This window comes from Lepidochelys kempii, chromosome 2 (genome assembly GCF_965140285.1).
Source record: "Lepidochelys kempii isolate rLepKem1 chromosome 2, rLepKem1.hap1, whole genome shotgun sequence".
Taxonomy (NCBI): domain Eukaryota; kingdom Metazoa; phylum Chordata; order Testudines; family Cheloniidae; genus Lepidochelys; species Lepidochelys kempii.
In genome coordinates, this window is record NC_136381.1 from 91,853,731 (window position 1) to 91,879,283 (window position 25,553).

The 25,553-nt window shown below is 42.0% G+C and overlaps 1 protein-coding gene across 1 annotated transcript in view; it reads left to right on the forward strand.

Annotated features, from left to right (window-relative positions):
* Positions 1-25,553, forward strand: part of CEP192 (centrosomal protein 192) — a 206,728-nt gene that overhangs the window by 118,087 nt on the left and 63,088 nt on the right. The window contains exons 35-42 of the mRNA XM_073329624.2: positions 1,259-1,384; positions 1,828-1,971; positions 2,570-2,633; positions 2,993-3,132; positions 3,243-3,335; positions 16,401-16,519; positions 20,515-20,691; positions 25,181-25,271. Of these exons, the coding sequence (XP_073185725.2) occupies positions 1,259-1,384; positions 1,828-1,971; positions 2,570-2,633; positions 2,993-3,132; positions 3,243-3,335; positions 16,401-16,519; positions 20,515-20,691; positions 25,181-25,271 (954 nt within the window). The remainder of the gene's footprint in view (positions 1-1,258; positions 1,385-1,827; positions 1,972-2,569; positions 2,634-2,992; positions 3,133-3,242; positions 3,336-16,400; positions 16,520-20,514; positions 20,692-25,180; positions 25,272-25,553) is intronic.

Genomic DNA, 25,553 nt, shown 5'->3' on the forward strand with positions numbered 1-25,553 from the left:
AGTACCACATTGAAGATTATTGTTTTACAGGATTGTATGGATAAAGGCTTAGGGTCCAAGTGGCAATGCACGTTCCTCAAAGGGCCTGAAGCAGAGCTTTATGTTCTGAGTCGTCATTCAGAAGTGACTTATCTTGCGAAGTGTACACTCTGGTCTCCTTTGGTCATGCATTCTAGTTCTTAAATCATCCTGTCATGTTCTCTTTGAACGCTTGAGAGATTATCCGATGTCTGCTTCATTCATGTCTATTTGCTTAATCAGAGTGGGGAGTTACAAACACTCTACCTATGCCATCAAGATGGGGAACATGTTTGATCACTATTTCATTTCCAGGTAGTACTTTTCAAAATATTCACAAATGTGAGCATTGTCAGTCTCATTCATTAGAGAGCTTTTCTTTATCCTGTCTGCACCTGCTGATTGGAAGACTTCTTACCATGATCTGTACTGCACAGAATGACTCTAAGGAATTCTGTTGAAATAGAAATTATTTCTTATGTATCTCTTCAGCTTCTCAGAGATGGATAGCATCTCTTTATTGAAATAAAGGTTTTAAGGTCACTAATGGGTAGCTATTCAAAATGTAAGATTACATTAATAAGTTAATAAAAATCAAAATTTGCTCTTCTGTGAATACCTCAGTGCAGCATGTAACTTGGTTCAGTTCTTGATATTACCAGTACGTGAACATTATATGTATCCTTTCATTCCTGTTTAACAATCTTTTTAGCAGCCTATGAACAAATGTTCTTAGTGTAGTTCTCAGAAGGTTCAATTTTTGTTTCTTCCCTCAAACTGTCCTCCTGAGATCTCAACTGTAAATCAAGTGAGTCTTGAAGAAAGGATAATACTAAGTTTTTGATTATTTAAAGCTGATTTCATGAAGTGTTTATATCAAACATAACACACTTCTAAAATTAAACATCAGGTTTGTGTTCTCCGTGAGATGTGAATTCTGCATTTTTACTGAGCTGCTTCCACAATGCTGCTGTTAAATTCCTGTGTCCTGATGCCCAGCCTGTTCCACTACTGCTGGCCTTGTGTGCTTTACCCTGCCTACCCCATAGAAATAGATTCAGGCTCAAAGTGTGGGAGACAGTCCATCGGATGGTGCTGCTTGTTGGTGTCAAAGCCAACTTCTCACTTCTGACAGCAGGGGAACTGCACTGTATTGCTGGGTGCAGGGAAGCAGAGAGGTAACGTAGAAAAGCATGGTCCTTCCCTCAAATTTATAAAGGCTATATCTGTCTAATACCAGGTGGAAACAGGAAAGACAGATGGTTTAGATTTTGGTGACCTGTCATCTGGCAGCTGGAAGGCTCTCCCACTAAAACTAATCAACAAGACACATGCTTCTGTGCCCATCAGACTTATTATCAAAGCAGTAAGTACATTAAGTTATATATATCTAAAGGTGGAATCAGAGGACTGGAAGGGACCTCGAGAGGTCATCTAGTCCAATGCCCTGCACTCATGGCAGGACTAAGTGTTATCTAGACCATCCTGACAGGTGTTTGTCTAACCTGCTCTTAAAAATCTCCAATGATGGAATAAACTTTTCTGTAACACTGATTCTAGTGATCAGTGTTGATAAGGATGAACTTGTCATGGGAGAATCATATTTTTAATGTATCTGTTATGGCTTTTTTCCTGTATTGCTAGGATATGTTTTCACAGAAGGGTAATTTTGAATGATCAATTCTGTGACACCCTCAAAGGCTATACCCATACCTAGAGATGTATCCTCAAAACTTCCATGTCTATAAATTACTTTTGAAAATATGGATCTTAATAATTTATTTTTAAAAAGCGGTTTCATTATGACAGAATGCTGTAGCGTGGCGTTGCTTCACATTTTCCAAGGAACCAGTTAATACTTCTATTGAATGTTCACCTCAAACTGATGCAATCTCTCAGCTAGCAGCTCCATCAGTTGTAAACCATGTGATACATGCAAGTTATGATGGACAAGTAAGTAGCTCATAGCAATATTAGTTTTTGCAATTGTTTCTCTAAAATGATTCTGGTTACAGATAACTGAATTCACATTAACTGTTTGTAAGAAGGGTAGTGATGTGATCAATATTGTTTTCTTGTTGAGTTCATTTTGGTTTTGGTAGTGGGAGTGATCAGCCAGTAGTTTAACTGTAAGAGTGTTTTTGGGTGGTGGAGAGGGTAGGTAACTTTTATCTTCATAATTTAAAATATTAACTAAAAATCAAACTACTGGGATTTTCCAAGAAAGCAGATTCAAGATTATTCAGAGGTTTTACTTTACTGTTTAATTCCCTCTTACACTCCAGGTATACTAAGGGAAACCTGGATAGCTTCTCTGTATATTAGCTCACTTTAACTAAGAAACTATTTTTTTTGTAACCTATAAAAGGAGCCTTCATAGTAAAACGCTCTTTGGTTGTTTTGTCTTAGAAACACTGCTTTTCCGGATTTGAGTCTAGACATTTAAAGCTTCAGTATAATGAATGTCTTGTTCACACTGTCTATTGGACAGCTTAAAAGTTGAAATTTTCAGTAGATGTGTATAAAGTATCAAATATATTCCTTTTTTCAGGATCCTGAAAGCTTAGTAGTGTGGGTCCTGTTCCATGCACCAAAGAAGCAAATCTCTCTTTCAGGTATAGTAGTTTGACTTCCATTGTAACTACTTTTGTGTGTTACAAGTTTCCTTTAGGACTAAAAGGATAAGTCACTAATGTAGATGAAACATTTCAGTAGCTTTTTTGCTTTGGTGCCCTAATCTGTGTACGTCCATCCTGGCATTGACAGATCCGTTTTAATACTTGAATATTGTGAAATTAAATACTCAAAATAAAAGTACAGTTCTAACTTAAGTAATTAAGGCCCCTATTACCATAATAACCACTTCAAAATAAAATACTGAGCTTCAAGTTGGTTTTTAGTGCAGGCATCAAACTTTAAGAATTTTGCAGGTAAAAAATGCTTGACACTCTTGTTGAATTTAAAATCCTTCTAGATATCTTGGGTCCGGCAGATGAGTTCTTAGCAAGAGTTGATGTAGAGGTTGACAGTCCAGGGCCTACTAGTGTGATAAAAAGTATTCCCCTCAGAGCAAGAGCTGGAACAGCTAGGATACATGCTCCGAAGGACTTACAGGTATGCTACAAAAAATTATAAATTAAGTATACTTTAGCTTCTTTGCTTTTGGTAGTTCTGCATTCTTTGTTGTAAAATGCAACCACTTTTTTTGTTTGTTTTTTTTTAAGGCCATGTGTTTGTCTGCTAGTGTGGGTTCTTCAGCCAAGCAGCAACTGCCTTTAAAGAATGCTGGAAATATTGAAGTCTATTTAAAAATTAAGGTAGGGAGACTTCTTACTTTTCTAAATAGTGGTCTTAAAATCATTGGTTTTGTGCTGCCCACATTGCATTGAAATTAGAGCTGGCCTCTGGAAGCCCCACAAACCTTGCAGTCCGGCTGTGTCTCTGGTTTTTTGGAGGGACTGTAGCTGGCAAGGGTGTCCTCCATACTATTATTTTTTTAAGTAAAGTTTCCTGCTGCTTTGTTAGAAGAAGCCTTGAAAATTAAATCATTCACTAGGGTTGGAAGTTTATTGTAGTGGTTTTTGTTCCCTGAAAGTCATAGGCTATTCAGTCACTTCTATAATTGCGTATGTGTGGCTTTGTGAGTATGTCAGTACTAAATAGCAAATTTTGTGAGTTTGCAGCTGTAGGTGGTACAGCTCTGCAGGTGGTACAGAGGCTCTGCGTGTCCAGTGTAGGGTTGATTCACTGCATCACACAATCAGGACTCTGAGTTGGGCCAGGCAACCACAATTAGGGACTCCAGCCCTCTGGTTGGAGCGGAGCAAGTGAAAAGTCTGTAGCTCTTAGCCTCCTGACTGGGGCTGACCATAACATGGCCCTCGGGCGAGGCAGAGCAAACAAAAACTTATATCAGCGATCCCTGACGGTAATGCGTAGTTGCAAGTGCAGGGTGGGGATAAGGGCAGGGCAACCTGGTCCAACCCAGGGCCCTAAGAAGCCGATGATCACCTTATTAAGGGTCAAGTGGCGGCTCCCAATGTGTTCCCTGCATCACTTCCTACCCTTAAGTCTCTTGCAGGGTTGTCCTCCACAGGCTGTGGCTTGGCATCTCTGTTTGCCTCTGTCAATAGGGGATCTCCCATAGTGTAGTCAGGGATACCCTACTTTGCAGTCTGGAGATCTGACAGTACTTCAGAAGGAGTTGGCAGTGCATGTCCATTCTCCTCCTCAGCCAGCTCAGAATGGAGAGAGCTGCTTCCTTTTTATACACTTCCTCCACCAGAATCATGTGCAGCAATGTTGAGGGTCATGGCCCCTTGGGCCTACAGTGAGTGATGAACTCCTGCTTGCCCAGTCCAGGATTGATACATTCTGTCATACCACTCACACTATGCTTCAAGTTTCTTGCCCAGTTAATTTCTGCAAGTGAGTCTGCTTTTTGTGCTCAGCACCCAGTATAGTCTCTCAGTATAGAAGGTGGGTTATCTACAGGAGTTACATGAAACAGTGTGGAGTAAATGTGGGATTGAACAAAGGTTTCCTTCATTCTAATTCATATTCAAATATTGACTTTTATGGTGTCAAGGTTCCTCCCCCACTCTGAACTCTAGGGTACAGATGTGGGGACCTGCATGAAAACCTCCTAAGCTTACTTTTACCAGCTTAGGTTAAAACTTCCCCAAGGTACAAATTAATTTTATCCTTTGTTCTTGGAATAACCACTGCCACCACCAAACTCTAACTGGGTTTACTGGGAAACGCAGTTTGGACACGTCTTTCCCCCAAAAATCTTCCCAACCCTTGCACCCCACTTCCTGGGCAAGGTTTGGTAAAAATCCTCACCAATTTGCATAGGTGACCACAGACCCAAACCCTTGGATCTGAGAACAATGAAAAAGCATTCAGTTTTCTTACAAGAAGACTTTTAATAGAAATAGAAGTAGATAGAAGTAAAGGAATCACCCCTGTAAAATCAGGATGATAGATACCTTACAGGGTCATTAGATTCAAAACATAGAGAATCCCTCTAGGCAAAACCTTAAGTTACAAAAAAGACACACAGGAATAGTCATTCTATTCAGCACAATTCTTTTCTCAGCCATTTAAGGAAATCATAATCTAACACATACGTAGCTAGATTACTTACTAAAGTTCTGAGACTCCATTCCTGGTCTATCCCCAGCAAAAGCAGCATACCGACAGACACAGACGCTTTGTTTCTCTCCCTCCTCCCAGCTTTTGAAAGTATCTTGTCTCCTCATTGGTCATTTTGGTCAGGTGCCAGCGAGGTTACCTTTAGCTTCTTAACCCTTTGCAGGTGAGAGGATTTTTCCTCTGGCCAGGAGGGATTTTAAAGGGTTTTACCCTTCCCTTTATATTTATGACATATGGCTTTGATCAAATCATTTAAGTTTTCTCTATCTCAAGTACAAGGGATAATAGCTTTATTGGAGAGTTATTTGGATGACTAGTTAATGTGGAGTGGATATCTCTTTGGAGATGAGAGCTTGGGGAGAAAACATAAGGGCAGAACGAAAGTGGATTCAGGAAAGGAAAAACAGTAATACTAGAGCAAGCTAAGAGTTGGACCATCTAGTATGGGATGAATATGAAAGAATAAGGGAATGGGGATGTTGATCTAAAAGAGAATAGAAGCAATAGGCAATGGAATATTGACATAGAGGCAGAATGAGTGACATGGAAGAGAGAATTTTAAATAAAAAACAACAAAACCCACCATAAAATTGTTTGTGCTTTCCTGGTAGATGTCCAATATCTCCTTTCTGAAAGAAAGGGGTGGAATGTCTATCTTGAGCACACTACTATTTTTATTTCAGTTTATGTACATTAACACACGTATTTAAATATCCCAAGGTGGTGGTATAGCAAGAGATGGCTACCTTCATATGATCCAAAGATAATCAGACCTTCATGTAGATCCAGAGATAATCAGACCTCTTTAAAGCCGATGTGTGCCAAGTAATCTTTCAGGCTCAACAGAAGGATTGAATAAGACCCCTTTTTGTAGTAAGAACAGCTGTATGCTATGGAGCTACCACTCAAGGCACTAGGCAACATAGCAGGTCAGAGCTAAGCTATATGGAGTGAGTCGTTTTCTCAGTTAGACACGGTCTAGAAGATTTAATTGCACTGCATATGTTTTGGAGTCAGAAAAGCATGTAGAAGGAGTTGAGCATGATGCTGAGAGGAATTGGAGAGAGAGAGCTTTGTGGGTGCAGAACTTGCTGGAGCGGTAAACTTGGATTACTGAGCAAGAAAGCTGCCTGCTAGGTTTTTTTCCTACTTCACTGAAGGAGACCGAACTTTGTATATATTTTTTGTAAATGAGCAAGTTTGCAGTAAGAATATATCTGTCTCATATCACTGATGTATTCTTATAATAGAAATAATCCTAAATATTAGCCAGCTTTGTGGGTCGAAAAGGCAACACTGTACTAGATTGTTAAATTAGTTGTCACGTTAAAATTGTTAATATTACTAGCTACACAAGATTATGGTTAAACTGCAGAAAGACTTGATAAATCGCCGAAAATAAGCCTGCACACATCTCTCCAGAAAACAGGAATTCTGTAGCCCTCAGACTATGAGCTTACTTGGAGAATTACTCTTTGAAATGTTTTCAGCATTTTGGCAATTATCTATAAAGCTATAGGGTTCCAATTCTACACTAAACACCCGCTGGCAGCAAAAAGTCGGTCTTCCCTTCTTTCCTGTTACGAGTCAGTTGATGATGCATTTGGATGTACCTCAAATAATTACTTCAGATTTTTTATTAAAATCCTGAGGCGGTCCTGGACAGGCATTGGTGGTTTTGTGTGGGGAAAGTTTTTATAGACCAATCCTACATATCAAGACCACTGGACCTAGTAGAAATGCTGCTGGGATACAGATTTTTAGTGTTCCCAGCGTGCTAAAGCCCAGGCTGAAAAAGGTTACAAACAAAGCCTTGTGTTCTCTGTAGCAAGCTGTGATGAGCTTTTTAGGTTCTGTGACATGGTCTTGCAGAAGACAGAAAATTTTCATTTAATTGCAGGAAAAATAGTAAAAATGTAACTGAATAATCATCCCCCTATTTGTTATAGCTTTCAGCTGAACAGTCCTTTAAGATTAATGGAGTGGGTTCATGTCTTTTACAGCTATTTTTTCAGGCTGTCTACAAACTCAAGAAGACAGCACTGCATTAACTTAAATTTGGTTCAGGTTTTCTTCAGCAATGGTTAGAAACATTTTTTTTTCTTTTTAAATGGAAACATGATTTCTGGAACACAGCTTTGTGATGAGGTAGTTCTGTGGCAAATTGTGTGGCCCTGGAACTTCAGAATGCATGGGTCTCTGATTAGAACACTTGCTGTCAACTGTTGATAAATAACTTTTAAAACAAATCTGCCAAGAAATAGAATACTTGACTAGTTAATATACTGACCAATCTAGATAAAAAAGCTAAAATGAAGGCCCAGAGAAATTAATCGCTACTTAACCTAACATTTCTAACTTGTAGATATTCTTCCAACTCGGTACAATTGAGTTGTCTTTGATATACACTGGAGGCAGCTGAAAATGTATCTATGGGGGTATGAGTTTGGCTGTGCCTCAAACGGTCTCAGACCATATTCCCTGCCTCCAACCAGCTAAACAAAGCAGTGTGTCTGCTCTCTTACTTGCACTCGTCCTGGTTCTTAAAGCCATTCTAAAGCTGTAGTAATGAATCCAGTTCTCTTCTCCTAGCCTTCCTTTCCTTGGTTCTCTGGAGACCAATTTAAAACAACAAAGATCTTTCCCAGAATAAGACATCTATTATGTTCCCCGTTTTTCGTGCTTTCCTATCCCATGGCAGAGCTGGTCAAATAGAGCAGGCAAATGGCCAGAGGATTCTCTCCATGTGATAAAGATCCTCTGAGGAGCCACAAAAGGGGAGCTGTGCCACATCTGCTCCTAGCCTGTGAACCCTGGCTCTGCCAGGTGAAAGGTTTAGAGCCTATACAATTTTGGGGGCTCCTACATTTCCCCATATTGGTTGTTCCAGCAGGACTTCTGCAAGGATAGATTGGTTCTTCTCAACAGACAGCCAGGACCATGTTTCTAAATTAGGGATTCATCAGAGGTGAATGTTCCCCTTCTCTGAGCAGTACTGGCTTCATCACGTCACAAGGGTTCCTTGTCAAATCTTGGAGAGTAATAGTCTCTTGACAAAAAGACTAGAATCCCTGATGACTCCCATTCCTCCCAGAGGATGGTTTGGACTCCCTCAGGGATGTGCTCCTTGCATGTAATTTTTAGAAAACTCATCGGACAAGGAGCATAGGCATTTAAGGCCCCTCTACACAGGCTAAAACTCAAAAATAGCACTATCTAGGAAGAGGGACTGAATCTCAGCTGGGAGACAGACTCTTCCCTTTAACTCACATAAGGCTGGAAATCGAAGAAGGAGAAGTTATTTCAGATCTTCATCCTCTATAATTAGCTTCAATTCTTTCCCGAAAAAGTTTTCAGATTACAATAACCCTAAACTTGACAAGTATCATAGAATATCAGGGTTGGAAGGGACCTCAGGAGGTCATCTAGTCCAACTCCCTGCTCAAAGCAGGACCAATTCCCAACTAAATCATCCCAGCCAGGGCTTTGTCAAGCCTGACCTTAAAAATTCCTAAGGAAGGAGATTCCACCACTTCCCTAGGTAACGCATTCCAGTGTTTCACCACCCTCCCAGTGAAAAAGTTTTCCCTAATATCCAACCTAACCTCCCCCACTGCAACTTGAGACCATTACTCCTTTTTCTGTCATCTGCTACCACTGAGAAGATTCTAGATCCATCCTCTTTGGAACCCCCTTTCAGGTAGTTGAAAGCAGCTATCAAATCCCTCCTCATTCTTCTCTTCCATAGACTAAACAATCCCAGTTCCCTCAGCCTCTCCTCATAAGTCATGTGTTCCAGTCCCCTAATCATTTTTGTTGCCCTCCGCTGGACTCTTTCCAATTTTTCCACATCCTTCTGGTAGTGTGGGGCCCAGAACTGGACACAGTACTCCAGATGAGGCCTCGCCAGTGTCAAATAGAGGGGAACGATCACGTCCCTTGATTTGCTGGCAATGCCCCTACTTATACATCCCAAAATGCCATTGGCCTTCTTGGCAGCAAGGGCACACTGTTGACTCCTATCCAGCTTCTCGTCCACTGTAACCCGTAGGTCCTTTTCTGCCGAACTGCTGCCGAGCCATTTGGTCCCTAGTCTGTAGTGGTGCATGGGATTTTTCCATCCGAAGTGCAGGACTCTGCGCTTGTCCTTGTTGAACCTCATCAGATGGCTTTTGGCCCAATCCTCTAATTTGTGTAGGGCCCTCTGTATCCTATCCCTCCCCTCCAGCGTATCTACCTCTTCTCCCAGTTTAGTGTCATCTGCAAACTTGCTGAGGGTCCACACCATCCTCCAGATCATTAATGAAGTTATTGAACAAAACCGGCCCGAGGACCGACCCTTGGGGCACTCCACTTGATACCGGCTGCCAGCTAGACATGGAGCCATTGATCACTACCCGTTGAGCCCGATAATCTAGACAACTTTCTATCCACCTTGTAGTGCATCCATCCAGCCCATACTTCTTTAACTTGCTGGCAAGAATACTGTGGGAGACCGTGTCAAAAGCTTTGCTAAAGTCAAGGAACAACACGTCCACCGCTTTTCCCTCATCCACAGAGCCAGTTATCTCGTCATAGAAGGCGATTAGATTAGTCAGGCATGATTTTCCCTTGGTGAATCCATGCTGACTGTTCCTGATCACTTTCCTCTCCTCTAAGTGCTTCAGAATTGATTCCTTGAGGACCTGCTCCATGATTTTTCCAGGGATTGAGTTGAGGCTGACTGGCCTGAAGTTCCACGGATCCTCCTCCTTCCCTTTTTTAAAGATGGGCACTACATTAGCCTTTTTCCAGTCGTCCGGGACTTCTCCCGATCGCCATGAGTTTTCAAAGATAATGGCCAATGGTTATGCAATCACATCCGCCAACTCCTTTAGCACTCTCGGATGCAGCGCATCCGGCCTCATGGACTTGTGCTCATCCAGCTTTTCTAAATAGTCCCGAACCACTTCTTTCTCCACAGAGGGCTGGTCATCTCCTCCCCATGCTGTGCTGCCCAGTGCCGTAGTCTGAGAGCTGACCTTGTTTGTGAAGACAGAGGCAAAAAAAGCATTGCGTACATTAGCTTTTTCCACATCCTCTGTCACTAGGTTGCCTCCCTCATTCAGTAAGGGGCCCACACTTTCCTTGGCTTTCTTCTTGTTGCCAACATACCTGAAGAAACCCTTCTTGTTACTCTTAACGTCTGTTGCTAGCTGCAACTCCAGGTGTGATTTGGCCTTCCTAATTTCACTCGTGCATGTTTGAACAGTATTTTTATACTCTTTCCTGGTCATTTGTCCAATCTTCCACTTCTTGTAAGCTTCTTTTTTGTGTTTAAGATCAGCAAGGATTTCGCTGTTAAGCCAAGCTGGTCGTCTGCCATATTTACTATTCTTTCTACACATCGGGATGGTTTGTCCCTGTAACCTCAATAAAGATTCTTTAAAAAGAAGAGAGGTGGTTCTTTGAGTGATTGCTCATATCAATTCCAGTTAGGGGTGTGTGTACTGCATGCATACTGGAAGGTTTTTCGCCAACAGTACCCGTTGGGTTGGTCTGGGCGCCCCCTGGGGTCACACCTTCATGGTGCTGAATATAAGGCCCTGCCAACCTGCCACCACTTCAGTTCCTTCTTACAGCCTGTGATGGTTAGCAGAAATGCTCGTAGCTCTTGCTTTGCAAGTGCAACTTCTCCAGTAGTTCGAACTTTTGTCCTGTGAATAGGTAGGTTTATAGCAGTATAGTTTAGAATAGTGCTAGATAAGTTTCAGTAGGGGGTAACCCCCCCCCCTTACCCCTTTTTCCCTGGTACCAGGGAATGCCTCGATCCGCAGTGTGTGGCAAGTCTATGCCAAGAAGTGACCCCCCCACTTCCTGCTTTAAGTGTATGTGGGAAAGCCACCAGAAAGAATGCTGCAAGATCTGCAGAGGATTTCGTCTGAGAGGGATCAGTGCCTCAAGATCCTGCTAATGGAGGCTGCTCTACATCCTCACTTGGACCCTAGCTCAGTAGAGCTGACGCCGAGCACCTCAGCATCTGTGCACAGTGTGCCAGCACTGACAAGGCATGAGTCGGTGCCGAGGAAGGACTCTGCCAGAGACCTTTGGCACCGGCAGAGTTCCACACAGGGCAGTGGGCAGCACCATTCTCAATCCCCTGTGCCCCACAGGAAGAGGACACCCAAAAGGGGCCGCTCCCTCAAGCCCAGACTGGTGCAGGAGCCCACCACCATGAGATCTGTGTTGGGCCACGGGCGTTCGGCTCCACTGACTAAGGTCACATTGACTCCTGCCCCAGCACAGGAACAGTCGAGTCCAGGCTCCCAGCACTCCCCTCTCTGGGAGGACCACGATCTCCAGCTGCCTTCCACGCCGGAGGCAGTCGAGGCCGCCAACAACCTCATTGCCTCTTCAGCACCACCTTCCCCTCCTAGATGAGACAGGACACTGAACTTGGTTTCAGCGGCACCCATGAGATCCTCTGTGCTGTCCAGAAGCAAACCTGCAATGGTACTGCACCAGTTGCCATCTCCTTGGTACCAGTCACCTGTACAATCCACCAGTGGATCAGTAGGGGAGTGGCACTAGTCTCAAAGTTCCAGGCACCACTCCCCGGCACTGCAGGGCATCGCTCCTCTGTGATCCTTGTATAGTGAGTGCTTAGAGTTGGAAGCAGACTCCCACAGGTCCAGGAGGAGCAGTTGATCCAGGTCTGACAGATGCGAGCAACAGGAGTCTCATCCAGTGCCGCGGCCTGTCAGTGGCAGGCCCCTAATAAGTGGCCATTCTGGACCGCCTGGACATTCCACCAGGGCTGGAGCCAGAGGTCCTACTCTAGGTCAGTGCCGGCGGCCTTAGCTTCATAGGTGCCTCTGGCACCTATCCAGGGGCAGGACCTAGCGTTGGCTGCACCAACACCTCCGGCACCCACTGCACCACTACCAACATCAACCACGCCGGAATACTAGGTGCTGCATGATCCCCTTGGTGCCATGGGCAGGGAACAGGACCTGGAGGAGAGTGGGGTGTGCCAACAGCTGCTGAGGAGGGTGGCGCAGAACCTGGGGGTCCAGGTGGAGGTCGTCATTGAGATATCAGACCCCATGGTGGACTTTCTTGCCCCTTCTGGTCCCTCCCAAATTGCCTTGCCATTTATCAAAACAATTCAAGGTACCACCAAGTCGATGTGGCAAACCCCTGCTTCTTTACCACCATTAGCAAAGAGGAACAAACAGAAATACTTCCTTCCCTCTAAGGGGTTCGAGCACCTTATCACATGTCTCCCGCTAGACACCTTAGTCGTATCAGTGGCTAATTAACGGGAGCTCCAAGGCTATCAGAGACCCTTCCTGAAAAACCGGGAGGCCGAAAAGCTGGACTTCTTTGGAAGAAAATCTATTCACCGGGGAGACTCCAACTCCAAATTTCTATTCACCAGGCTGTTCTCAGTAGGTAACAGCTACAAGTCCTGTGGAACAATGGCAAAATTTATGGAGCTGTTGCCGCAAGACTCCAGGGTAGAGCTCTCCTCCTTGGTAGAGGAGGGCAAGCTCATTGCCTGGGCTTCGCTGCATGGCCTTTGCTCGATGTGGTGGATTCGTCCACTCACGCTATGGCCTCTGGGGTACCTATGAGAAGGAACTCCTGGCTGCAGGTCTCAGGTGTACCATTTGAGGTCCAACAAACCATCCAGGACCTCCATTTTGGGAGCTCGACCCTCTTTTTCAGAAAAAACGGACTTGCAGCTTCACAGCCTCAAGGATTCGAGGGCCACCTTCAAATCCGTTGGCCTGCACGCTCCTGCTACCTAATGGAGGCATTTCAAACCGTAGCCCCCACCTTGTTTTTACCACCCTCAGAACAGGCAGGACTTTTCTTGGAGGCAGAATAGAAAGAACAGGAAAAGACCTCACTCTTCCTCAGCCCAGGGCTGTGGGCAGGTGAAACAATCCTCTGGTCAGAAGAACTTTTGAAGGTGCGACTGGGGGCGACGCACCAGTCCGAACTGCAGATCCATCCCACCTCTCCTTTTTGTGCCGATTGTCCCGTTTCTGCCATACCTGGGCCTGCATTACATCAGATCGCTGGGTACTTCGCACGGTAGAAAGGGGGTACGCCCTCCAGTTCTCCCTGCCTTCCAACCCCTTCCCTGTCCCTCTTCAGGGACCCTTCTCACGAGCAACTCCTTGTGCAGGAGGTGCACTTGCTCCTAACTGGAGGCAGCGGAAAAGGTTCCTCAGGAGCTGAAGGGGAAGGGTTTCTTTTCACGGTATTTCCTAATACCAAAAGCCAAAGGCGGTCTAAGGCCCATCCTAGACCTGTGAAATCTCAACAAGTTCATGAAGAAACTGAAGTTCTGCATGGTCTCTTTGGCCTCTGTTATCCCTTTCTTGGATCTGGGGGACTGGTATGCCACCCTCGATTTGAAGGACGCTTACACAGAAAGTACCTCAGGTTCATGGTGAATCACACTCAACAGTTCATTGTTCTACTGTTCGGCCTGTCAGTGGCTCCTTGAGTGTTTACCAAGTGCATTGCAGTCATGGCTGTGTTCCTACGCAAGTGCCAGGGGCAGGTGTTCCCATACCTCTACAACTGGCTAATCAAGGGCTGCTACAGGGTGCAAGTGGAGACACAAGTGAGCATCATGCGGTCTACTTTCGATGACCGGGGCCTTCTACTGAAGGTACAGAAGTCAATTCTGTCCCCCGTTCAGCGGATGGTTTATAGGGGCGGTATTGGACTCTAAACAGGGGAGAGCGTATCTCCCAGAGTCGCACTTCCGGTCCCTGTGCAACATACGAAGTCTCAGGTAGTTCCTCATTAGAAATTACTTGTTTTTCCAAGGCCACAGAATCTTGAGAGACAAGGATTTGTTGTGACTTATTTGCTGTCCATCTTCAACCTCCTCAAAATATTTAACAACTTAAGTCATGACTGAAGAAAGTGTCTTTAACCATTGTTTATGAAATCCAGGAGGCTGTTGGTAAGAGCCATGGTAGCAAATTCAGTGGCTAGTTTTAAATCAAATCCTGGGGAGAGCATAATTAAAACAAATCCGTGTCTGAGAAGGCTGTAGGCAAATCTTATTAATGGGGAAGTTTCATAGGTAGTAGTTGAAAATATGGACAAGACAAAATATTTGCTCGCTACTCCTGACAAGCTTAAAAATTAAAAGCCCTCATACAGGAGCAAAAGATTAATACTCTCAGCAATAGGTGCGTGAGAGATGAGATGTAAGCATGGAACTCCAGAGGGAAACAGATCATGAAATGAGCCCAATTTTGTCAGTAAGTGTATACAGTCAGTCTAACAGCAATCAAGCTTGCCCCCACCCGGAAATAGATCTAGCCTACAATTCATAGACTGTACCAAACTCAGCAAGTAGGTACAGGAGAGTGTAGTGGGATTATTCTGGAATTTCAGGCTCCTCCACGTCTGATCTTAATTTCCCTTCCAAACTTTAGGTATTCAGAGAAGCATCAAACTATTGTGAAATAAGTTACACGCCACCTGAAATGAGGGAAATACAGACTGCCCTTCAATGTGAAAGATACTCAGGACTGTATCGCTAGCATTACCAAAAATCTCAGTTAGGAATTGGCCCCATATACTGGCCACTGAAAAAGCACCAGAAAGACACAATCCCTGATTTGAGGGGCTTAAAATCTCAAGACTCCATATTTTTCATAAAATAAAGATCTGAGGAATGCAAGCGGTCATACACTAAATAGGTCAAAGGCAACAAAATGTAAGGAGACTGTAGCTTCCAGAACTATTACAATCTTTCCAGGAGACTTCCTGATATTAGATCTGGTAGAAACTTCTCCATATACCTGCCATATTTTACTACCAGAACTTACTTCAGTTTGTCTTTGGAAGTAGCTGCTAGCAATACAAAATGCTGCTCTTCAGCCTGTCTGCTTCCCTCTTTTCCCTCAGTGTTCATGAAGGTATTGGTAATAGGCTGAAGAGTATAGGGAATTCTAAATGCTCATTCCTATCTTACATTCTGTCAAGCATCACTAGAAATGTTAGATGAGGTGACTTGAAAGACACTTTCTGTGCTTTAAGCACAGGGGATTATGGTGAATTTTTAAAAAGTTCCAGAGCAAATCGTACTTTACAGATAAAACAGAGGGAGGGTCAATCTTCCTGAAACAACAGAAATTTGTTAAGATCTGGACAGTAATTTCCATGATGTCTGTCCTCCATCCAGTCCTGGCTGTAGTTCCGAGGTAACTTCTGTAAGATTACTCCATGGACGGGGGGCCTCCTAGATATTTCTTGAAGGCTCAGAACTGCGCTGTAAAAGATGCTGAAGAAAGAGAGGGCAATTTCCACTGTCTAGTCACCTGGTTGGTTGAAGCATGAAGCCAACCTTCTAGTAGATCTTCCCTTCACAGACTGGTTTCCAAAAAATACTGACCATAAATGCTTAGCTTTCTGGGTTGGAAATGTACTTGGTGCACCATAAGTTACAGGGAATGTGATCAGGGTCAGAGATTTCAGCATACTGCTGTCTGAGATGAGCAGTCAGACCGGCTTTTCTGGTCTTTCAGGATCACCCGAGAGGATTATGATTCTGGTCCAACTGGGAAAACAAATTGGAAGGAGGCACAAGAAGCTCAAGTCTAAACAGAGCAATGCATTCTCTCCTAGCTTCTATCTGGGTAATCCATATTAAAGTGCCACTGAAAATGAGAGCAGCCTAGTTGAGCTTTCAGACACCTTGGAATGGTCCCTGAACCAGGAGTGTTTTCTGGCTGATATCACAGGAACTAAGCCACTCTATCTGCAACCAATCAAAATGCTCACCTTTCCCCCACTGCTTATGTTTCCATATTGCTTGCTATGTTCCAATCCTATATGAGTGGACAGAAGTCTGGATCCGTGAAGTAAAACTTACCTGACGTCATTTTGTGGAGTTACTTCTTCCCAATCGACTCCACCCAAAATGTTCTCTGGGTTCCTCTACAGTGGCCTCTTCATTGTCTGTGTATGTCATTAGCGTAGTTGAATAAGAAATTTCTATTTAAGAAGTTTATATTTAGTTCGCTAACGTAGGGTTTCTGCACAGTGTTGGAACTATTATTTAGTGCAGGATTCTTGGCCGTTTTGGGAATTTCCCACGTATGTGTCTAGGCTGCCTCTGATATATGTACTGAAAGAGAGGCATAACACATCATATCAGACTGGAGGGGATTACTCCTAAAAAAGTAAATTTGTTTTTGTATCTTTAGACATCAGGTCAAGACAACTACATTTCTGTTGAACCTGAGGATCTCTTCCTTATGCCTGGAGAAGAGCAAGAAGTGGCAGTCCTATTTTCTCCAAAGGATTTAAAAACCAGTAGTGAAAGGTAAGGTATAATCTGCTTGATGATCAGTTATTTAAAAAAGAGGTTCTCAATCTGGGGGTTGTGAACAGATGTTAAAGGGTCCCACATAATTTCATATAATTCAGAGTAAGGGATTTTTATCAGGATTTCCCAGCCTCCCAAGTATCTTGTATTTATTGCAATTTTTCTTTTTGTCATTTAGCTTCTTAGGTGTTCAAGGATTGATTCTAAGCATTTTAAATGTGTCGTCTAGACTGGGAGCAGAGGGTGGGGGAGAAATAGTGTGATCCTCTTTTCTCCTGGTTTTATTTCCTGAATGCAAAGATATTTGCTCTCGAGTTAGTTCTCCAGTTCCTTTGGAAAGTTTGATTCCTGGTAATTTTTTTACAAGTGTCCACTGTATATACCCACTGCTGGGCACGTCAACTGGTGCAGTGTGGATGGTGGAATCTTCTGGTGGCAGCGCTTGTTGGAGCGTTCATGCACCCCTTCCACTCTTTCCTGTCAGCGGTGTAGCATGTTTTGAGGGCAAGGCCAAAGAAGGGGGCATGGCACCAGTTGCCTCCTCGGTGACTTGCAGCCACCACAACAAAAGGAAATGTTCCCCTCCAAATTACAAGGATTGATAGCTAAAACTAGTGCCTTCTATTTTTGTAGATTAGTTTTCAGATGTTAGTTTAGCTAAGATAGTTAGATATTTACCTGGCATAATATTGTGGCAGAACTGAACTTGAAAAAGCCTGGATTTAAAAGGTGTACATCATGCTCAGCGGTCTTCCCAACATCCTATAATCATGTCCAGTGCCTGAAATCTTAGGAGAAAAACATTCTCCTTCACATTATGCTATTTACAGCATATTTACTTCTCGGGCCCATAAAGAGAGACAGAAAAGACTTCCATGTGCTTTTGTTATAAGAGGCTTTGTCAGCCAAACCTCTGGGGCCATATATAGCTATAGAATGCGAGGGTAAGGCTAGGACATTTGTAGGGACAAAATCAGGAAAGCCAAGGCAAAGCATGAGTTACAGTTGGCAAAGAAATGCTAGAGACAACAGGAAGGGGTTCTTCAAATATGTCAGACAAAAAAGAAAGATCAGGGACATTGTGGGTCCACTGCTCAATGGAGATGAGCTGGTAACGGAAGATGATAGTAAGGTAGAGCGGCTCAATGAATGTCTACTTTGCTTCAGTCTTCTTTTTAAAAAAAAAAAAAAAAAAAGTGACCAGATGACTAGCAAAATTACCATAGACAGTAAAGGAGAAGAGATGCAGATTGGGATAAGTAAAGAACACATCAGAGATCTTCTGACCAATCTAAATTAATTCAGATCAGTGGGCCAGATGCTATTCACCTGAGGGTACTGAAGGAATTAGCTGAGGAAATCTCAGAGCCACTGGTAATAATTTGTACAAACTCATGCAGGACAGGAGAGATCCCGGAAGATGAGAAGGGCTAACTTTAAAAAGGGGAAAAAGGAGGAGCTGGGAAACTATAGGTCAGCCTAACTTTGATACCTGGGAAGCTACTAGAGCAGAGGCGAGCAAACTACGGCTTGCGGGACTGTTCTGCCTGGCCCCTAAGCTCCTGGCCTGGGAGGAACATGTCCTCTTAGAGGGGTGCGCCCCACTTTTTTGGCAAAACTGGGCCTTGATCATCAGTTGGCAAGAGCAATCCAAACAAATGCCCAGTTTTGCCAAAAAACTCAGGATGACCAGGACAGGGCATAAAAAGGGGACTGTCCTGGCCAAATGGGACATATGATAACCGTACTCAGCAGGTAAACAATAGGTATTCTACAATATATGAGTGCTTTGAGCTTCCCCCTTGAGTGTCCAGCCCCTGTTACACTGGACAATTGCAGAATTCACAGATAAGGTGTTCCCAAAAGAACATAATTTTTAGTATGTATACATGACTCTTTACGTATTATCCATACATACATTTCACAATGGTTGATATTCACTTGGACATAAGCTTTCATTAGAGATCCTACATGACATCTTTTGACAAACTGTTATGTAGGGTCCAAACCCAAGAGATCCCTCTAAACCCTCTTTGCGCCTGTGCAGTGTGCTAGTTGGCACCAACAGGTCCCTGGATCACGATGGCTTATTACGTATCACCTAAGAAATCTGTGGCAGAGGAAGGTATACAATCTACTTCTTCAGTGGAGAATTCAGCTGTCTTAACCATAAAACCATCTTTTCTCTTTCTGCACTTCGCTGCCCTGTTCACTACACACCTTCCAATTTGAGCAACAAATGAGGCAGGTGTCCTACCGACAACAGCCTACTTCACAACACAGCCCTCATTTCATCCCTGGACTACTGTTCATCTTGTTCATAGAATGAAGCAGAGGTCCAGGAGGGAAAGGGGGGGGGGGGAAGTATGTGGTCATGGAATTAGACTGTATAATAATGCATATGCACAAGAGAGCTGAATTAAGGTAGTGTAGACAACCATAATTTTAACACTTCCAAAGTGCTTGACTTTGCAATCTTACAGTTCTTTGAATGTAGGGTTTTGTGTGTAATTTCCATGGTGTTTAAAAAAGCAAACATAATAACTACATTTCATCATGTGATATATTGAGACCCACATGGTTCATCAGCAGGGTTGGATTTAGATCCGTGCTATAGACTCCTGCCACTTGAGCTAATGGAATTAATTATAGGAATAGTAAATTGTGATTTTCTGTGGACCAACACTAGAGGGAGATGGGACACTGTGCCAGTGTGTTTCCCAGATGCTATTTGCTGACAGCAGAGGAATGGTGAGACTGGGGAATCTTGAGTTTCATTCCAGGCTTTGGATGGGAGTGTGCTCTAGTAGTCACAGACACCTTCTGTGTCGTCCCCTCCGTCCCCGTCCCCCCCCAAAGAGCTTGACCCTTCTGCCCATGTCCTTCACTGTGCCCCTGATCCAGTCCTTTCTGTTCCCTATCTCTGGCTCTTCCTCCCAGCCTCAACTGAGGCTTCCTATCCAGTAATTCATAGTCTCACTCCTCTGGACTCCTCACTAGTCTCCCCATCCCCCAGCTCCTTGTTCCCAGTATTGGTTAGGATGTCGGGGGAGAACTGGCATTGCCTGCTGTTTATGTAATCTGTCTTCCCCCCACCAATTGGTTTCCAATCCCAGTCTATTTGCCCAACTAGTCCAAGGCTTCCCCCAGCTCCTTGTCCTGTATCTTCCCCCCCCCATGGCTCCCACTCCTTGTTTCCTTGACCAGCTAGTTCCAGTTCCTTCACCCCAACCAGTTTTAAATGCTTCTCTCTTCGGTCCCAGATCCTTGTCCCAGTCTACTACCTCTGCTGTGCTCAGCCCAACGTCCAGGTCTTGTCATTTTTATATTCAAATAAGGCAGTTTTCTCCTCCATGCTGCCTGGGCCAAAGTGCGTGGACGGTTAGTGAGAGCACAGGAGAGAAAGGGTCTCAGTTCTAGTGCCTTGGCCCACAGCAGTAATTGCTGGGAAAGTCCTGCTCAGCCCTGGGCTTTCCAAACATGGACAGAATCTTAGGGAAATCTAACTGTGGAGCTCCAGCAGGTCTTTACTGGGTATGTGCAAGTTAGTTTGTTTTTGTTTTTTGAAGGCTTGTAACTTGGCCAAATTTGAGTGGATTTTCACGTGGATGATACAAAGCGTATCCCTAACATGCTGTACACCCCCTGGATAAATTTGAAGTCTGATTCAAAGCATGGGGTACTAGTGTCTCTCAAAGAAAAGGTTGCCAAAAATTTTAGATGCACAAAACAGTATTTTCCCCAACATTGTTTTGGAAATGGCACATTTGTTTGAAATTTTCCATGATGAGGGTGTCTCAAACAATTTAAAGTTTGGTGATTGAAAATAGGGTCTTAAATTGGGAGTTGTTACCCAACACTTTTTGGATGGAGCAACTTGCCTTGCCTAAAATAAATACTGTGGGTAATGTTATATACAACTAATTTACGTGACCGTTTGCATGATGAAATCCCATGCTTATCAGCTGACTTCCAGGATTTTCTGCTTGTAGTATCTTGAAAATCCTTGTGTTGCCATCTGGACCTCAGTATGAAGTGGTGATAAAAGGTGAGGTGAATATTTTGGGAAACAGACCACTGGCAACGACTTCCTGCTACTCAGACGTTCCACCCATTCTCTCCAATAAGCAGTTCATGGCATGGGGAGGGGTTACACTCGGAAGAACAGTGTAAGTACCAGCAGTTCAGTTCTTCACATTTAATGTCCCATTAATATTGAAATGCACTTCTTTGCAGATTAAATTTTTTTGCTATGCTTTCATTTAGAGACTGAAAATGCAATGTTAGACTGGTTTTATTAAATGTCTTCCTAAGTTCATGTACCTAATGTTGAGCATACATTACATATATAAACCTTTTACTTTTTGTGCAGGAAATCTTTGGAGACTCGAACTGTAATCTTAACTTTCTGATGGCAGTGACTGGAAAAATATATTCTTTTCTCTAAAACTAGTTCAGGAAACTAGTTCAAACAGTTCTATAGTATTAGGAACACATCCAAAGTATCTTGTTGGAAAATTGTGAATGTATACATTGTTTTGATATCAAGCAGCCACCAGTAGTAATAGTTTGCTATAAATATGGATCATTTTAAAAGCCCTGTTTTTTAGATTTTAAGACCAGAAGGAACTACTGTGAATGTCTAGTATGATCTGTATGACACAAGCCATAGGAACTAACCTGAATCAATTCCAATCTTGACGTTAAAATTTCTATTGATGGTGAATCCATCACAACCTTTAGGAAGTTGTTCCAATGGCTAATTACTCTTATGATTAAAAACTTGTGCCTTATTTCTAATTTGAATTTGTGTAGCTTCAAATTCCAGCCATTAGATCTTATTATACCTATGTCTTCTAGTTTTGAAGAGCCCTCCGTTTCCAAATTTCTTTTCCCCACTTAGATACTTATAGACTGTGATCAAATCACACCATGACATTCTGTTTAGGCTTGCTGGGTGAGATCTACTCCAATTCAGGATTAAATGTTTCTTTTAGCTTTTATTATGCTTGTTTTATCACCTATTAATTATACATGTATGCAATAACAGATTCAGCAGGAAAAGTAAATGATCAAGTTACTTTCCTGAGGGACAGGGCAACTCTTTTCACATCTCTGATCTCTGCAGTGTTCCGTTATTCTTCCCCTATATCTTCTCCACTCTTATTGTCAATCCTCTACCTTTTATCCTCTGTTCTGTACCTTTATGCAGCTACCTCATCTGTGTTCTAATGAAAACATTTTCATGCATAAATTCCAATAACTAACCTAACCTACAACATTTTTGCTTATTCTACTGAATTTTACTTTGTTCTCTCTGGTTCCCAAAAATTTGTCCTTGCTATCACCCCCATTGGCTCCATCCAGTTCTTATCTTACAATAGTTGTTTTTACTGGTCTGTTTTTGTGGCCTGGGATTTTTACTTGTTAGCTTTTCTTGTTGGGAAAGTGTGCGCACATGATTTATTGCAAAGCTAATAGCTCTCTCTTGACTCTCTGCTTTACCTTGCTATCTGCATAGCCAAGATTTTACAAATAAGGCACACAAACCACTTTTCTGATTTAAAAACACTCTTAGCAAAATCTGAAATGCTATGTCAGTAGAAACATTCAAAAAGCAAAAAAATTTTCTTATTTACAAATTCATTTCTCTAACATTGAATATATATTTGACTAACATGATTCATTACACAGTTCTCTAACGAGCTAATAAGATTGATATTCTTGAGTCTGTTACTATAAGGCTTGTCTTCCGATCCTTTAATCAGTCTCATGGCTCTTCTCTGAGCTCTCCCTCTAGTTTTTTGATACCCTTGAATTTTGGACCCCAGAACTGGACACCCATTGCTGAATACAAAGGTAAACTAACTTTCCTACTAGATATTGCCCTGTTAATACATCCCTGGATCACATTAGTCCTATAGCTACGGTGTCACACTGGGAACTCATGGTCAGCTGATTATCCACCATAATGCCCAACTTCTCTTCAGTGCCACCACTTACTAGGATATTCTCCCAACGTGTAAATATGGCCTATGTTCTTTGTTCTTAGATGCATGACTACATTTGGCTATATTGAAGCGCATATTGCTTGCATGTACCCTGCTTATCAAGCAGTCCAAAGCACTCTATATCAGTGACTTGTCCTTTTCATTATTTACTGCTCCCCTAGTCTGTATCAGCTCCAAAGTTTATCCATGACTTTTATTTTCTTCCTGGTTAAATGATAAAAATGTTAAGTAGATGTAGGACCAAGAGCCAGTCCCTCCAGGACCACACTAGAAACACCCACTTGATTTCAATTTCCAATTACGTTTTGAGACTATCAGGCAATTGTTAATCCATGTTATGTGTGCCAGATTGATTTTGTATCGTTGTTTTCTTAATCAAAGTGTTGGTACAGTATCAAGTCAGAGAATTTAGAGGTTGAAGTATATTACATAACCATACTTGTAATCTCATTTTTAAAAAAGGCAAGTTAATTTGTTAAGGTCTATTTTCTATAACAACATGCCGGATTGGCATAATGTTAGCCTCTTTTAGCTCTCTATTAATATAGAGTTATGCATCAGCTGACACTTTTGCATGGGATCAATGTCAGGCGTATAATTTCCTGTATCGTCCCGTTTTCTTTTTTTTTTTAATATTGGTACAACATTAGCTTTCTTCCAGTATTCCCAGACTGATTGAAAATTGACATTAATGGTCCAGCTAGCTCTTTTAAAACTCTCTGAAAGTTATCCACGCCTGATGATTGTAAAACTGTCTGTCTTCAATAGCTGATGTTCAATATCATCCCAAATTATCGTTTAAATGGAAAGTATTTCATCACTATATGATATGAAAACATTATCTGCCTTGTTTCCAAATATAGAACAAAAACTTACCAAACTCTTATGCCTTCTTTGAATTATTGACCATTCTGTAGTTTCCATCTAGACCGACATGGTTAGGATTCCTTTTGTTCCTAATAAACTTAAATTGCTGTTGGCCAAAGATTTCTCAGTGTCGTCTTTGGCTTCCCTTATCATTTTTCTATATTTCCTAGCTTCTAGTTTATATTCATTGCTATCAACTTCCTATTTTTTCTATTTGTTAATATATTGCTTTTTTAACTTTTATAGCTGCTTTCACTACCCTTCAAAATCAGACTGATTTTTTGAAACCAGGGTAGCCCTCTTTCTCTATTGTGGGATCGTAGCTTTATGAGCATCTAGTAAAATGTTCTTAAATAGTTTCCAATTATCATTTTAAAGTGATCCATATCTATTGCAAAATATTAATGCTGATGGCTTTTTTCCTAGAAAAAATATTTTATTTTGCTTTTTTGTTTTAATTTCCAGTTAGGGTAACTTTTAAATATATTAGTTGGTGAATATGTATAGTTCTTTTTAGAAAAGTCTGTTTTCAGGTTCTTCATTGCTGATGTTTATACACACACACACACTCTAAACTACTGTATTACCCTGATGTGAATCAAGTAAAAAACTTTATAATGTCTTAAAAAAATGAGCTTTATGAAAGGAGTCATGTGGTCGGCTATGAAATATTGCAGTTGTGCAGGTATCTAGTGCTGATTCACAGGCTAGAAATATAGTTCACCATTTAAAGTTTTATAATTGCCTCTTTCAAGTATTAGACACTAACATGGTGATTCTTATATAAAATGTTTGTTTAGATGAAAGGTAAAACTAGTAGAGAGCTCTTTTGAAGGTTATTACAGCATTTACATGTTAGCATATGTTTTAAGCTCTCATAACTTAAAAAGCAACCCTTCTCGTATTCCTTCTTGAAATTTGTCTTTTTGGCAATGTGTAGTCTAGGATTTAAAAGTGTGATGTTAATATATATTGGGATGGAGATAGCCTTGTAATATAGATCTTGTATTCTACTCAAGGCAGGTTCTTGGACGGACTCCTTGTTTTCAATCACTCAACTTCATTTTCTGGGAAATATCACAAATCCTGTGAAATAATATCACAAATGCAATGGACATGTTAAGAACATAAGAATGGCCATACTTGGTCAGACCAATTGCTCATTTAGGCCAGTATCCTGTATTCCAGCAGTGGCCAGTGCCAAGTTCTTGTGGAGGAATGAACAGAACAGGGCAGTTATTGAATGATCCATCCTCTATCATCCAGGTCCTGCTTCTGGGAGTCACAGGTTTTGAGGATGGACCATTCCTCCAATGTTAACTGCTAATTGTCTAATCTGAGGCCTTGAACCAGGTCAATTTAAATTGGTTGTTTAACTGATGCATAAAATGTGTGTTTTAAATTTACATAAGCCTGGTTTAAGGTGAAAGTGTCCGTTCAGCCTCTTGCACCCCATTTCACTTCAATCTGTTTAAATAACACCTTTTGTTAAAGAGGTAAAGACACCAGCCCCCAATTATGCCCTTTGGAGAGGAAGCAGTAATGTAACAACTTTCTCCAAAAGAATGTAGCAGGGTGTAAATAAAAAGTGTAACAAAGAGGAATGCTATTTGTATCTAATTGGCATGCAGATGGCAGTCACCTCTGCAGCAGGTAGAACTTCAGTCCCTCTTGCTTGGTTTGAGGGATGAGGGTCAGAACCACTATTATCCCTTTAACACGAATAAACATGTATTTAAATAAATCCTGTGTCACTGAAACTATCCTAAATATTTTTCAGTCAACAGAAACTAACTCTAAGAAATAGCTCTCCATCTGCAACTCAGCATTTACGACTTTTGATAAGAGGTCAAGATCAGAACTGCTTTCAGGTTAGCGTAATGCAAACTTCTTTAACACTTTTAATCGACTTTGTAAGAAAAGTCTTTATTTTAGTAAAACTCCAAAACTCTGTTTGTCTAATATTTAAGCTTGATATGGCATTTTATCTAAAAATGTTTGCTCACACAGGTAGCCTCATTAGAGAATCTGAATTTACATTAAGGGATCATATTTCAAGAGTCATATGTGAATCAGTTTCAGTAAAAACAGTAATATTTTGAGTTCATTCTAAAACAGCAGGCTGATCCATCTCCATTTTAGAGGATGGTTAA